Source organism: Melopsittacus undulatus, chromosome 3 (genome assembly GCF_012275295.1).
Source record: "Melopsittacus undulatus isolate bMelUnd1 chromosome 3, bMelUnd1.mat.Z, whole genome shotgun sequence".
Taxonomy (NCBI): domain Eukaryota; kingdom Metazoa; phylum Chordata; class Aves; order Psittaciformes; family Psittaculidae; genus Melopsittacus; species Melopsittacus undulatus.
This window is the reverse complement of record NC_047529.1, coordinates 70,509,996-70,526,344: the sequence shown is the minus strand read 5'-3', so window position 1 is coordinate 70,526,344 and position 16,349 is coordinate 70,509,996. Positions and strand designations below refer to the sequence as shown.

The window sequence follows — 16,349 nt, the reverse complement described above, 5'->3', positions numbered from 1 at the left end:
AAGAACTGGGCCACTTGATGATGCCAGAGATAAACACAATGGAAGAGAAAAGGCTGAGTTTGATTATTGACTTTAGTGCAAGCAGCTATAACAACACTATACATTCTTTGTTATTCATAGAAGAGGAACTTAACACAAACTTGTACCCAAACACAAACTTGTACCTAAATACTACCACATATTAGAAGGCATTTACATAGCTTAATTTATTTATATGCCATTACACAGCTGAACGGGAACAAGGTTCATACACACCTGAGTTTCTTTGGAAATGCAACATTTTATCTTTTCTCACTACTTCCCTTTTCTCCTTAGCTAACTTAGTCAGTGTTGAACAGTTAAACAACAACCTATTTGCCAGAATTCCTTACTTACCCTGCTTTCCTTCACCCTTCACCACATCCCATTTATAATAAAATCTACTGCTGTCTTATAAGTACCCTTAAAGAAAACTTTTTATACATCTGACCTGTGCAACAGGTGTGCAGGAAAGTATTTTTGCTTTTCAGTGCAGACAGTACATTTTATGTGGTTTTATTTCCCGTCCTATTGTCAAAATACCATTCCAATACTGATCATTATAAAATAGCTTCTATGAAAATCATACATACTCCTGTTCCATCAAATAGGACAGTACTGCGATTGTCAAATTCTGTCAGAGAGAATATTCTTTAAAACAATGTATTTATCCACTGCCCAGACCATATTGCCACAGTGATGTTACCCAATATATTAATTTCTAATACCATATTCAAAGTGAGAAACTTTTCATACCTTTCATGTTTTCAAAGCCTTAAATTCACTCCACTCCTTCTTCCAGTCAAAAGTAACAGAAATGCAGCTTCCATAGTAAATTAAACCAGAACAGTTCACTCCTTGTGTAATTCTACTGATATTAAAATGCTAAAGAAAAAACTCTGAAAAGCAGGAATTAGAAGGAAACCTTGCATAATTTTTGCATCTTTGACTTTGCCTGAAATTAAGTTTTAGCACAGTAACTAAGCTGCTCCAAATTCAACTTAATTATTGTCTCTACAAAGGCCTATCCATTTAAACTATTAATGTGTTCCCTCTTATTTTTAGACCAAGAGCACACTACCACATCCCAGGAGTTTGGCTGCCACTTCTCCAATATTTTAGCTCCTGAGAGCTGCTTTTTGTGAAAGCTCAACCAGCCTTGAAGGCAGCTCTTCAGCAAAAAGCTGGAATAAGCCTCAGCAGTCACTCCTCACCTTGTTTTAGCCAGCTCTTGCCTCTGTCCTCTGCCACACTGCAGTTGTGTCCATCCCGGCCAAGGACTGTATTGACCCTGACCCCAACTTAAGACACTATATCCTTCCTTGACCTTGGACCTGCCTCATCACTATATACACCTCTGGCAATTTAGACTACTGTCCAGTGTCATGGGTTGAGCAGTAGCAGTCATTTTTTCCTCCTTCTTGTAGCTGGTGCAGTGCTGTGTTTTGACTTCTGGGCTGGGAACAGTTGCTTGGTGGCGAGCATGTTTTGGGGGTGTTTTTGTTAAGGGCCTTTTTCTGAGCACGTGATCTGCCGGGGAGGAGGGGAGGCCAGGAGGAAGGAGAGACAGGACACCTGACCCAGGTTAGCCAATGAGGTATTCCATACCATAGCACGTGATGCCCAGGATGCAACTGGGGGAGAGAGCTGGAGGGGTGGAGCTCTGGAGGAAAATGGAGGAAGGAGCATACGGTGCTTGGTTGGGCAGGGTGGAGTGAGTTATGGGTTGGCGGCTGGTGGGGTGTTGTATTCTTTTCGCTTGTTATTGGCTGTATCATTATTATTTGTAGTAGTAATGGCAGTAGTGATTTGTGTTATGCCTTAGCAATTAAACTGTTCTTATCTCAATCCGTGGGGGCTACATTCTTTGGATTCTCCTTCCTAACTCTCCAGGACTTGGGGGAGCGGGGGGGGGGGGGGGGGGGGGGGGGAGTGAGCGAACTGTGCGGATTTTGGTTTAAACCACGACATCCAGACATAGCTGATGTCCCCAGACCTGCTTTGCTCACTTTGGTCATGCGAGGCATGGTGAGAATGCCCCTTTTCAATGAGGTCACTGCCTGCATCTGCCTTGTTATCATACTGTACGGCTTTACTGTCTCTTTCAGTAGGACCTTCCTTTACCTAGTTACCTGACAGGTACACAGAAGCTATTACTGCAAAACAGAGAAACCCTGAAGCATAGATTGAGACAGATCTCTGAATGCTCCAAGCAGGAAGTCTGAGCACACATTGATACTAATCATAGCCCCTATTGCTCATTTGTTTTGCCTGAATTGACCAAACAGCTGATCCTAGCACACTACAGCCTAACCCACCAGCAGGTAGTCTACACTCAAATTCCTAGACACAATGTGGGTGTTTTCAGGCAGCCAACCAGACATCAGTGTTAACAGAAGCACACAAGTCACACAACTGGGTGTACTTCAGCCTGTTCCAAGCTTTGCACTCCAGCAGGACTCCAGGAAGCCAGGAATATTCACAAACTGCACTCAGAGAGGTTACCATAACCCTCCAAGATGGCCCCAGCTCAGCTACATAGGAGTATCTTGCAGTCTGTCCTAAACTCCACACTGTTTAGTCTGAAAGCAATACTAAACTACCCATTTTAAACTGAGCTAAAGTATGCTCAGCAAAACCTCAATCTCACCTTTGACTGTAGCACAGCTGCACCCAAAGTCAACATAGCTCAGCAATAAAAATGAGTTCCCAATACAGTTATAAACAAAAGTGGTCCCTATTCTCCCTCTGTGAAGATTTTTACTTAAGTAGATTTTTTGTTGTGTTTGCCTTGTTTGTTTTGGGGTTTTTTTCTTAAGTATTGATAAAGCTTCAATTTCTGCAAGTGTTTATTTGTATATTTTTTTTACCTCATATCAGCTTCTGTCATCTAAAATAGAATATGCTGACAAGCTCTGTGAAGTAAAGTGCAAGTAAAGCAAGAACACAAGTTAACCCTGGCATCCCTTCAGAGTTAAAATCGCTAAGTATTCCTCAGCTTTTTACAGTACAAGAACAAGACCATGAAATTTGGCTTCAGTTCCCAGCATGAAGGTACCCACTTGAAGAGTAAAGAAATTGTGGGTTCTCTCTGTGTAACAAGAATTATTTACAAGGTCTTTCTTGAAAAATGAGTTGACTGAAGAGAAACAGTAAAAAATTCATCAAAACACAAATCTTCTTTTCATGGATTAAATTGGATAGCAACATGTTTAATGTATGCATTTATGGTTATAACTGTATTATTATTGACATGCATCTAATTACATCAACAGCAAGTATAATAAAAGACTATTTTGTTAAACACCACTTTTTACCAGGTCTTAAGAATTCAAAACAAGCCACCACTGGAGCGGGAGAGCTGTAATGTTGAAGGATGACAGGCAAGACACTTGCTTTAAAAAAACCTTGTTTCCAAATACTGGAAAAGAGTTTCCTACAAAACATTAAAATATTGGAGATTGGCAAAGAACTGCTTTAATATTTCTGAGCCAAAAAGCACTTCAAATTCTACTTAAACTATGGCCATCCTGTCACTGTCATTTTCTACTTCATATTTCACCAAAGGCTGTTCAATGCTAAAAAGTTCAAATCCCTTAACGGTCAGACACTTTAACATTACTGTTAGTCTGTGTGGAGTTTCTTGGAACACAAAAAGTTCTACCTAAACCCAATCCAGCACTCTCACAGGAAAAGTCATTTCAGCAAGGACTTATTGAAAGGGGAAAAGGCAAGGCACATAAAGCAAAACAGTAAAAAAAAAAACCAACAAAAAAGGCTGAAATGGGACAAAAAAGTTTAGAGGAAAGACTGATCATGGTGCTCACATCTCCCAAACTCAAGCACAAAATATTGAGTCCTTGATTCCAGTGCTTTAGAGCTGACCAATACTCATAAAAACAGTTATGCCGAAGTTGGCTGTAGTGAATAACTATGATACAAATCACAAGATTTGGCCACAAACACTTTCTTTTCATTGTCTTTCCTCTCCTCACATGAGTTACATTAAAGTCTGGTTCCATTTGCTTGATGACAACCTCAGAGTTGTGGGAACGTTGCAGTTAGGTGCTCCTCATTGAAGCCACCTCTTCCCGACGCTGAAGAAGCCCAGGGCCTTCTACCTCAACCTCACACAAAAAGAGAGCATCAGCCCACCTTGGTGGCACCTTGCTGAACTTGCTCCAGTTGAACTGATCTAGAGGGCCCCAGCCTGGACACAGTATTCCATGTGGGATAAAACAAGCAATGAGTACAGGGAAAGCAAAACTTTTTCTTGGCTTACCAGCAACTGGATACAGCCCAGCACACTTAACTTTAATTGCTAGATAAAAAGGCAACCCAGACTAGCGCAGTGGCTTCCAAAGATGTCATCTTTATCATAATATCCTTCACTGACTTCAGATCACAGCTCATTACAAGTCCATGCCATGTACTACCTTAGTATGATCGTCAGGCTAATGAAGAGCTCACTAACCATTCAAAGAAAAAAGCCACTCACCCTGGATTGCTTCTCACTGCACCTGCAGCCAGCTGTAAAACACAGAGCAGCTTTCTGAGACCACATGCCAAAGAGCTACACTGTCTTAATTTGTTACATGACACTGGTTTAATTCACAGTTATTATACAAGTTCTATCTACCCTCTCAGCAAGCTGCAGAAGGTAACTGAACAAGACAATATTTCAGAAGACTTTAGCATTTGGCACATGCATCAAATGCTCGTCTTAAAAAAAAAGATTGGACTGCTTTAGTGAAAAAAGTACAAGGAAAAAATATCCAAGACTAAAAAATATTTTAAGTGTATTCCCACAGCAATTTTTAAAACTTAACAATTCATTCCCTTTATGCACACCAAAATGCTAGCGTTATTCTTTATAGGAGGCTAACACTGTCCTGGGTTCAGGACTTTATCTGGAATTTTTTGATTTTTTTATTTTTCTAATGAAGAATTATGAAGCTGCAAAAGTGCTAAGAAATTTTCTAAACAAAGTGTTACCTTAAATGAGTTTTCCAGTTCTGACAAAGGAAACTGTTGAAAAGAAACCTTGTCCATTTTATTACTTTTTTCCCTTCAGCTGTTATAAATGCATGGAAAAGTTTATTTTAATGGAATGAGTGAATCAGACCAAAATGCAGTGCCTGAGAGTCACTAGCAAACTGGAACAGAAAGCCTCAAACCCAAGCAAGAGTTATCCTGCTCCTGGGCAGCAACAGGCTGCTTTGTCACACAACAGCAGCTGGTGAGCCTGGAGGGACTGGAAGCCTGTAGACAGCTCACTGGGCTTTGAGGGACAAAGGTACAATCTCAGAAACTGGCAAGACACTAAATGAAAAGGTGTGCACAAACTGCATAAACAGAAGGATTACCACCTCTCACAATTGCTTAAAGCTGGATGTTTTAATTTCTTTGCCTCAGTGGTTAGTAAATACTGGGGGCTGGTCCCATCATTTATGGAATTCTCTCTGTGCAACAACAGATCAACCTGCATGGTATGAAAACCTACAGCTGAACTTCAAATTACACCTGGCACAACAAGCACTGCTACAAGTGGAAGTGACTCCATACTACTTCCTCATCTACTTACATCTGCCCGTAACCAATGCACCGAGTACCTCCAGCCAACACAGAGGCTTCTAGCACAATCAATAAAACCCATGGGTAAAGTCCGCATGGTACAAACTTTTGCACCAGGGAACTTTGCAGTAAGGTTGGCTCAGGGACAGAAGCTGAGAGCATCAAGGTTCTCTTCACAAATTGCACAGGCATCTACAGGGGACAGGCACCTGTATAGGAAGAGTGGAATGCAAGCAAGTCTGAGCTTCCCAGGAAAACAAAAAAGTCGTAATTCAAGTATTCACTAATCACTAGAAATGCACTCATATGCTTTTATAAAAAAATAAAATAAATAAAATAAATAAAAATTTTAAATTTACCTGAAGTCAGGTTTTGGGCTGATTTTGGTAGTTTGGGGGTTTTTCTGTTGTTTTTTTTTTGTTTGTTTTTGGTTTTTGTTGAGTTGTTTGTGTTTTTTTGGGGGGTGATGTTTGGTTTTTTTTTGGAGGGGCGAATGTTTGTTTTGGGGGGGGAGTTTGTGGTTTGTTTATTTTTTAATCTACCTAAATAAAGGAAGCAACAGTGCATGCAGCTATGGTGCATACAGGCAAAGGGAGTTTACCCATGTCTAGTCACATTGCCCAATCCAAACCACCAAGCAGGTAAGTCTACTCACTTCTTTCTTACATGGGGATGTCATTATCAACGCATTGGCTTGCGAGAAAGAACAAAATTCCATTTCCAACGCCAGTTTTCCATTTTCTAACATGAAGCTTGGAACCACATACTCATAGATTAGTTAGGTTGGAAAGCACCTTAAGATCATCGAGTTCCAACCCCCTGGGCATGGGAAGGGACACCACGTACTAGACCATGTCACCCAAGACTTTGTCCAACCTGGCCTTGAAAACAGCCAGGGATGGAGCATTCACAACTTCCTTGGGCAACCTGAGATGAAATACAATCTTGTTTTACTCAATCCAGCAACACCTGTAGTATTTAGAAAGCTTTTCAAGTTCTCTCTGAATATTCTAAATTATCTCACCGCCTGCAATTGCCAAAAACAATACAGCAGTCATCTATGTGTAGAAGTTTTAAATTACTTCTGCATAGATGACGTATATTTTACCCTGGCACTTCAGTCAGCACAGGACGAATGTTTTGTCAATTCACAGTGAACAGCTATGGTTTGAAAAATAAGGACTTATTTCAGAAGAATAAGTGCCTGCAAACATTTTAACTTGTGTTCAATTACAGTCTTTAAGAGCCTAGGTATCTCTAATCATTTTGCTGCACTAGTGCCTAAAAAGGTAAGAGCAACATTAGTTTCTTAATAGCATATGATTATTTTCCACTATTCCCACTATAATCACCTATTTCTAAGCCTGAAAAAAGCTGGGCTTTGGATGGCAAAAAAAGCTCATCCAACTGTAGCGGCTTTTATAGCACAACCTATCCTTTCCAGAACAAAGTAATGAAACAAGCTGCAAGCTTTTATTTAAGAGTACTTTCTATAAGAAAGGTTGCCAAAAAAAACCTTCTACATGGAAACTACTATGGAACACAACATGAATTTTGGTATCTTCCTTAAGTTCTGACAAACTTGGAAGTGCAACTTATCATTGAAAGTACAACCAGCACAGTTGTTATGATGTGAACAATTAATTTGAAATAATTATCAGATTATAAAGCTATGGGTAAATTTGGAAAGGCATCTTGATCTTTAAGCTTTAATGCAGTGAAATCTACCTATGGAGATATATATGTAATAAAAGTCTAGTGCAGCTCCACTGAAGCTTTCTTCCAAGAATGCTGCAGTTCTTTCACCTCTGTAATGACTTTAGCATCATAATGATAACTCCAGGCAGTCCAGAAAGCTTTATTTTCACATCGCTACAGGGAGGATAATTACGATACACCAACAGGGCTAAAACTGGAAAGTGACCTACCTGCTAACAATGGCTCTGGCCATCAAGGGCTGAAAGTGTCTCCACTTATACTTTCTCTGGCCTTTTGTCTCTTGAACTCTTAGCATTTCCAACCGTATTTTCCTGGTTTAGCCTTCCCTGGGGCATCCTCTACACCAACCATTTAAAACCACACGGTGGGAGACGGGACAACCGCTAACATTACAAAAGAATCGAGAAGGCTCAGCCCTGAGCACCATGAAAACCGCAAAATAAATCAACTGGAAAAGCACGAATCCCGCTTCCCAGCAGGTTGTCAGCGGTAACAAGCACAAGCACTGCGCTTCCACCCAGAGCGCGCTCCCGCGGAGGGAAGGAGGGTCCGTCCGGCAGCACCGCGCCCGGCCATCCTGGGGAACCGCTGCTGTCCAGGCCGCCCCATACCGGCGGGACAGCTCCCCGGGAGACTCTGACGGCTCCACCACGGACCCCTCTCCCATCCCCGACAGGCCGGGCAGAGACTTGTCCGTTCCCAGCACCGCGGGCAGGAACACCTGCCCGCAGCCGCACCGCTTCACACGCACCGCCGGCGAGGTGAGCCCCGGGGAAAGCCGCCGGCCCCACGGCGCCCCGGCCCTTACCAGGGAGAGCACTTTGTAGGTGTTGGGGTCCTTACTCTTGCCACCTGGAGGCTTCTCCGGCTCCTCGGCCACCTCCATGGCCGGCAGCATGGGCACGGCCGCAGCCTGCAGCCCATCGGCCGCCCCTATCCCGCCGAGATGGTCTTCATGGCCCTTCCCCGCCACCGCCTGCTGCCCGTTGCCCTGCATGATCCCCACAGCTCTACCCTTCACCCGCCGCGGCCACGGCTATTAATAACGTGGCGAGGCAGCCCTGCCCTACCCGGCCCCGCCCCGCCCGGCAGCCCGGCCGGCGGCCCCCGCTCCCCCGCCGGCATCCCTCGCCGGCCGCCGGGAGGAGGGGAGCTGCTCTCTCCCGCCCCGCTCGGCCTCCCTTGCGTTCTGCCCCGTCCCTGCAGGTGAGGGCGGGCTGCGGCCAGGGCGGCGGCGGAGGTGCCGCTGCCGTGACATCACGGCGGTCCGAAATAGCGGCCGGGGGAGGGCGCCGGGCAGTGTTTACGAGGGAGCGCGGGGAAAGTTTCCGCTGCCTGATCCCGGCGGCGGTGACGCGGCCTTCCCCGAAGCCGCCGGGCGGCCCCGCAGGTGTGCGCGGGGGCGGGGGTCCCGTTCCCGGTGTCGCCAGAGGCACGCAGTCAGCACCCGGTGCGCGTCCCCTGCCGCTGGTCTGCCTTCTCTCCCGTCCACCGAAGGGAAGGGACATTAAAGCTCATCCAGTTCCAAACCCCTGCCATGAGCAGGGACACCTTCGACTAGACCAGGTTCCTCAAAGCCCCACCCAGCCTAGCCTTGAACCTTGTCAGGGATGGGGCAGCCACAACCCAAAGCAACCAAGACTCACAAAGTAAGCTTAAGTTTAAAATTTCTTGAAGTAATACATTTTCCATTACTTATTAAGTTATTATCATATGTATAGTTATATAAATATTAGACTTTGTCTTTCAGTTCTGATGTGATTATGGCTTTGATCTCTTGGGGCTTGAGGCGTCTGTGGTGGATTTATTTTTACTGTCAATGTATGCTGAAAAGAGTGGCATTTCCATACTTTCTGACAACATCTGTATTTTCTGAAATGAAAATTTCCTTTGGAAGTGTTTTTGATCCCTGTCAAAATGTTGTTGCTCTGTTTTCTATTCGAGCTGAGTTGCACAGTCAGGCTGCCACTACAAATTTCCTTTAAAAATAATTGCTGGTTTGTAGTGCTGCTGCAGCTCACAGCATACTGAAGTTAGTGCAGAGCTGCCTGCATGTCTGCTGTCATCTCATGAGGTTCCATAGGTGCAGACATGAGGATTTCTACACATATATTTCACTTGATTACAGAAATAAAGGGAAACAGGAACTGTGAGAATTAAGCTCCTGAGTCTACAGTAAGCATCTCCTTCATTCAATGCTGCACCTCTCAAACAGCTGCTGACTTACTGTACGTTCAAAGATTTGACATTTGAACTGTTAAAAAAAGTAATCTGAATACTGATTGTCTGATAATTTTAAAACACTCATGAAAACAGACATAGCCAAATTGTTTTGTTTGGGTTTGTTGGGGATTTGGGGGGGGTTGGGGTTTTCCTTTCCAGTGAATGTGGTTTTAATAACTTGCACAACAGGCAGCAACATCCTCACTTTTTTCTTTCTATGAGTGAAAAGACCCTACAACCACATGGTTTTAAGTTCAAATCTTCTTTTTCTTTCTGTTTCCAGTTACACTGGCAGGAAAAAAAGAAATGTCTTCCTCCCGCCTCACCTCCCCCTTCAGAAAAAGGAAAACCACAAAAAAATTAGAAAAAAAAAATAAAAGCTTTCAGGTTGTTTGTTGGTTTGGGCTTAGGGTTTTTTTTTTACAAATAATAAAACTTCATCTTTCATTTTCATGTGTTTGTAGAAAGATATTTTCTGATTAAGAATATAGCAAAGAATATAAATCTCCTTTCTTGTCCTAAGTCTTCCACTCAAAAGTTTGAATAGCACATGCTTTGTACTGATGATTCAATGGAAATTATGTATAACTGCATCACAGACAAAAAATGTATCATTTTTTTTTCCATAGAAACGGAGGCACTGGAATGGGTTGGCCGAGGAAGCTATGAATGCAGTGTTCAAGGACAGGTTGGACAGAGTCTTGGGTGATATGGTTTAGTGTGAGGTGTCCCTGCTCATAGCAGGGGGGTTGGAACGAGATGATCTTAAGGTCCTTTCTGACCCTAACTATTCTATGATTCTATGAAATAAAGGATACTCTGCAGCTGTAGCTAACAGGAAGTTGGCCATTCATTAGCTATTCATTATGGTTACATTTCTGTGTACAAATATTTATGGAACATCCTCAATTTTATCATTTCTTTCTATGTCAATACAAACAGTTAAGGTGCTTCAGGCTAAACATGGAAAATAATTAACCAGCATGGAAACACGGAAAATAATTAACCAGCATGGAAACATGGGAAATAATTAACTTACCAATGAGAAGTACTCTCATTTCAGCTGTCAGGGTGTCAAGGCACTCAAGAGGAGAATGGAAGGCCAAAAAGAACTAAGTTTTGACACTGAATAAATTAGGTGAAAAGTCATTTCTGTTGAATACCAGGGGAAGAGCGGAAACATTTCCAGTGTTAAACCTACAGAAATCTACAGCTGCTTGATCTTTTTGGGGACATTGTTAAATAGCAGTCAATACCATTTTAAGAATTACGGGACAGAAAACATCACTGTGCAATGAATGAGGTTGCAAATCAAAATTCCAAAGAATTGGCTATGCAATTTCAAAAGAAATTGATGAAGCCTTTAAGGAAACCAGAGCCGCTGCCAGCTCCAGCTGTAACTGGATCAAACTGCCTCATCAAGTGTCAAGGGAGAACAGCAGCAGCACCAACTTCACATTTCCAGGCCTTCCTGTAAAGGGAGTCACCAGAGACCTTCAGTTTTAGTTTGTTGTTCAGCCATTAGCAGCTGCAGGGAAGAAAAACAAGCATAAATGATGCGGTAGGAGGGTATGGTGAACATCATCTCGGAACTTGTGACACTTGTCACTTGCATTTCTTTAAATTTAATTACTTTGAATTTGTAGTTTTAAGAATCTCCACCAAATGTCTGTTTGTTAGAAAGACTGGAGCAAACACCAACTACCCTTATCTGACCCCAGTTTGTAAGGTAGTTATGGCACAAATAGGAATTGTGGGCTAGCAACAGAAGGTGTCAATTGCACCTCATTGCATGAGTGGACTATCTGCTCACTTCAGCCAGAGCAGGGGAACAAACTGAGCTTGCAGGGAGAGGAGTACCATCCTGCAAGGTGTCCTGCCTGTGACAGTCAGCTCCAGGTTGCCTGGGTCTTGACCCTTAGACTGCATCATAAACCTCCCAGTATTTGTGGAAACTATTTCTTGCACCTATGTTTGTCTCTAATCATCTGCAAAATTTCTGTGGCCATGGAAAAAGCCAGGAGCTCCACACTAAAAGCCTGGAGCTGCTCCTTAAGAGACCATTGCTTCTTAGTGTAACACCAGACTCCCCACCTTAGAGGAGGTAATGGAGCTCTGTTTCTCAGCTCCTGCTGTGAGGATTTCTCTGGAATTGTTGCATGCAAGCTGTGTTGTATTCTAAAATTCAATAAAAAATTAACAGTTATCCTAGTTTCTGAGTTATCCTCATGGGGAATTCTGTTTAGCACCAAATGTTAAAAACTTTACAAAAATTGAATAAATCCTTAATAAAATGCACAATTGAAACTGAAGTTATATCTGAAACCATTTAATTGTGTCTTGCATTAATGCCTAAGATGAAGTCAGGAATCCCATGGTATTTACAGGCACATCAAACCAGGTGGACTGAACTGTCTTTTTTCAGATTTATATCTGTAAAACCAGCATCAAGAGAAGGCATATAGCTGAGCAAAGATACAAGACACAGGGTAAAGTTTCAGGACACACATTGAAAGATTCAAGTTCTGAACTTCCTATCACATCTCTGTCAGGAAAAAAATACTCAGTCCTTTATAACTATTTGTTTAAGCATGTGTTAATTTTACTCTCCAACATGCCCCCTTTTTGGTAAGTGTACAGAGAAAATTGCAAAGAATTGCCCATTTTTTGGCTGTTTACTGGTCTTTAAGAAAAAAACATGTATTTCCTGTATCATTAAAAAATGGCATTATCCTGCCTGCTGTCAGTCTTCGTTTGGCATATATTACTGTAAATTTTATAACTTAATCTAACAGTTGTTAGATTCTTGGCAACAATACAAGGAAAATATGAAAAGCCTATTTTAGCAATAGGAAACACTTGCTTCACAGTGATTACCTATCTCTCTAAGCTATATAAATATACCTTTATTTGATTTTAGAAAAAATGCCTAAACACCTTAACCGATAAAATCCTGACATGATGACAAGATATTGGCAGTATTTGGTGGGAAGCACATTATAAGATGTTTGAATACCTTAATGCTGCCCAAGCAGATGTTCATTATGCTGTTACCAGTGTAATCTCTCTAGTAAGCACAGTTTTAATATCTAATCTGCAACCATATCTGAATGGTAAACACAAGAAAGCCTATTGCCAGGAAGAATATTTTTGTACCTGTGGTGGAAAAGTAATAAGATGTTCAACAATGAGAAGAAAAAAAAATGGAAAAGTACTGTAGTAAAGTAAATAGTACAATGGTTTCTTGAAGTCCTGAAGGGTTAATTCAGTGCTGTTTCTAGTGAGATTAAAAGCAGGGTGTCTCAAACTGAGAGGAGTCCAGAACAAAGCAATAATGTAGGTATTGTAACATCACTGCAGGTAACTGGTGTTTAAAGGAACATTCTTTCACAACTTAAATGTTGCATTCCAATGTAAACTAGTTAAATAAGCAGAAGGCATACTTGTGCTCTTGTCCATGTTGGCGTCTGCGTAATATCGACATGCTACAACCATCTCCTCTTTCAGTTCCTGCCTCAAAGCACATTTTTTCTGAGACATCTATAACAACTTGGTGGTCCAGAAGGTAACCTATAGAAAGGCCACTGTAAAATTATATTGACTAACTCCCCTCTGAATCTCGTAGGTGCATAAGGCCAAGCCTCGCCAACCTCAATCACATTGAGAAATCCCCTTACATCCCACTGATTTTTGACAACTTAAAGTGAACAAGATTTAATACAGAGATGAGATTAAACAAAAGAAAAAAAAGGGCTTTTTGAAATAGATGGTCAGCTGGGGACAGAGATCTGGGAAAAAAAAATGCAAGGAATTTAGGAATGCACATCCCACATCTCCAGAGAGATTTCTATTCCTGAATCATATAAACAGTTTTGAAATCCACCTTTATTTCATGCCTAAGAGTACAACTGCTGTATTAGATCCAGTTAAACAGCAGTCAAAGATCTGCAGCTGAGATTTGAGCCAGAGGGAATGTTTCCTGCTAAATGCTGTTCATGATAATTTTTCATCATGTCTAACAACGTTTTGAACACATGCACACTTTTAGCATGCATCCCATTCTGCAGTAGGGTTTAATTTCTTACTGCCTAAGTCTACAGTTTAATTCTTGGTGCCTGAAGAAATACCTCTTTAAATTTTAGTATTTATTGTCACAATGTAAAATACGTAGGTCAGTGTAATGTGAGAAAGTCCTATGCCCTGCAGAGTAGCATTACCATTCAGATGTTGCATATCTCCTTTTCAACAGCTACAGGCATTGGCTTTCACTACGTTTTTACTGGAAGCAAGTGCATGAAATGCCAAGTTTGTATTTCACTGCTGGAACAACATCTATTTCATATGAACATATTAAAATATCACAAAAAATATTCTGGAAAAATATATTTACTTTTGAAAAGTACCCAGAATAATGCTTTAAGACTTTACTGCACTGAATTATCATTAAAAAAAAAAAGTTATTTCCACGAAGCAATTTGATCCAGGAACTTCTTGCACATTTAAGAAAACAACTGTTATCGTAAAACAGGCTATTACTCAATAATACTAGCACAAAATTAAAATACCACGTGCAGGGATAATGAGAAAAGTACCATTTTTTATTCCTTTCAGAGAAAAACTAATGAAAGCATAAGTCAGGAGTTCAAACATTATTAATATTAACATGATTAACATTAGCATTATACCGGACAAGTAGAATGTTAAGGCCAATTAGAAAACTTGAGAGATAAAGATCTCCAGAAGGGAGGGAGAGGAGAGGAGCACCTGGGAGGAAAGAGAGGGTAAATTGTATCTTTGGGTTTTAATCCTGCAGATGCTGTTTCTCACTCATCTGAATTTCATTGCTGTATATGCAAGCATTGTCAAGTTAGAAGATAATTAGATACAATAGGAGATAATTAGATTCAATAGAACAAAGCACCTTTGGAAAACATTTTGTTGTATCAAATTTCCCCTCTGTAAAAGGGCACCCATAAATCCTTCAAGTAATTTGAATAGCTGTGGTGTTTCTGTGCTTCAGAGTTACAACAACAAATGCTCCGTGTTTCTGGAGTCCTGACCATCACAGCCTTCACTGGACATCTGGTTTTGTAATACTGACAGGTCTGTTTACAAATACTTTTGAAAGCTTAAACACTGCTTAAGAACAACATCTGTATATAAATTTTAATGAACCATGAATTTTAGATCTCTCTAGTAATCTCTAATTAAGAAGACTGGAATCATATTTTCTCAGGAAGAAAGTCTTTTCCAATGGAAAAAGCTATCTAACATTAGAGGCTTGTATGTTGTTACTGTCAAGGATAAATGCATTCTTGCATGCCACATCAGCCTATGCCTGAGTTCTTTGGTGGTGCTTCTGTGCTGTTTCTGACTTGATGCAAGCATGCATATAAAGAAAAACTCATCAAGTAGGGAAACAGTGTCTCCTGGTAGGAGATACTCACACTGTTGTCCCCAAACAGCATGAGTAGATGTGACGAGCACCTGAGTTCACCCCAGTCCTCCTTCAACTCTAGTCTTCAACTCTGCCTTGTCACCCGTTTAACCTGTGCTGCTTCCACTTAGGTTCCCACAACGAAAAGCTACCCAGGGAAATTCCAGAGAACATTTTAATGTTGTTCTTTTGGGCTCTATAGTTTGCCTCCTCTGTATTTATTAAAACAGATTTTTAGAAATATTTATAAACTACAAGAGGATGCACAACACTGTTTCTGGTAAAGCTGCTTCAGTGTGATAAAATTAAACCATTTTCCAGGACACGGCCTGGGCGCGAAGCCCACCAGGAAAGGGAAACAGTGCACGTTTAAATAATAGTTAAAAAAAAAAACCAAACCAAAACTAAAAATCCTTCAGGATGATATTTCGAGAATGCATTAGCTGCTCTAGGGCAGGACACTGCACCTACCCCTTTTTGTGAGAACCAGCATGAAGTCTCTAGCTGGGTGCCTGCTGTTGAATCCTGCTACTTTATGCCTGACCCAGGAATTATCAAAAGACTGTTCATGGATTTGCCAGAACTAGGTGTCAGGAAGAACAGCTAATTCAGATTGCAGGGAATGCCAGGAAGCACATTCTTCCAAGTCTGATTCAAGGTCTATACAGGTGCCCTAGGCATGATCTTCAGGAACTCAGAAGATTCCAAGGAATATTCTGTCATCCAAACTTAACCTACTGCCCTAGTTTCAGAGCAGAATTTGAGTTTGTTGTTATGAGTCATAATATTTTGGTGGATAAAGTGATGGTGGACAAAGAGAACTGAAGTCTGGAGGTGAGGATGACAGACTCCATCTAGCAAATATGTGTTAAACCAGTTCTAAATGGAAGCGTTGCAAGTTAGTAAGTAGCGGCTCCACAATAAGTATAAAAGAATATTAAGAACATAAGTCTTCTAATTTCTACTGTTCTGTTTTCACACCTTCTGTAGCTTATAACAGAAGCGGAAGGCAACACTCCTGGGTCTATTCAGGAAGTAGAATAACAGAAAGCAGGTCTTTCACAGTAAGAGCAGCCACTCCTCTGCTGACCAAGCCTGCACTGGGTATTTCAGGCAGCAGACTCTCAGCCTGCCCACAACTAGATCCAATCTTTGTTCTAGCTTAATTTGCAAATTAATCTTACTGAGGAGTAGAGTTAAAGATCCTTTATAAACTCCCAAGTCGTTTATGTCAAATTCATTAACAAACTTTACTTTGAAGATGTCGACATGCAACTAAATCAGCAATTCTCTTATATGGACATGCCACAACCAGATGACCTTCAGCTGTCAGAGGCAGACTGGCTCATTCCATATTTGCTTCCCTTGCCTAAACTTG

The 16,349-nt window shown here is 41.4% G+C and overlaps 1 protein-coding gene across 2 annotated transcripts in view; it reads right to left on the bottom strand.

The window, feature by feature from the left end:
* Window positions 1–8,308, bottom strand: part of ENPP1 (ectonucleotide pyrophosphatase/phosphodiesterase 1) — a 55,883-nt gene extending 47,575 nt beyond the window's left edge. The window contains exon 1 of one of the 2 annotated variants that reach the window (XM_005154818.3): window positions 8,120–8,308. In XM_005154818.3, coding sequence (XP_005154875.2) covers window positions 8,120–8,308 — 189 coding nt within the window. The remainder of the gene's footprint in view (window positions 1–8,119) is intronic. The other variant, XM_034060792.1, reaches the window with a different exon arrangement.
* Window positions 8,309–16,349: the final 8,041 nt, after the last annotated feature.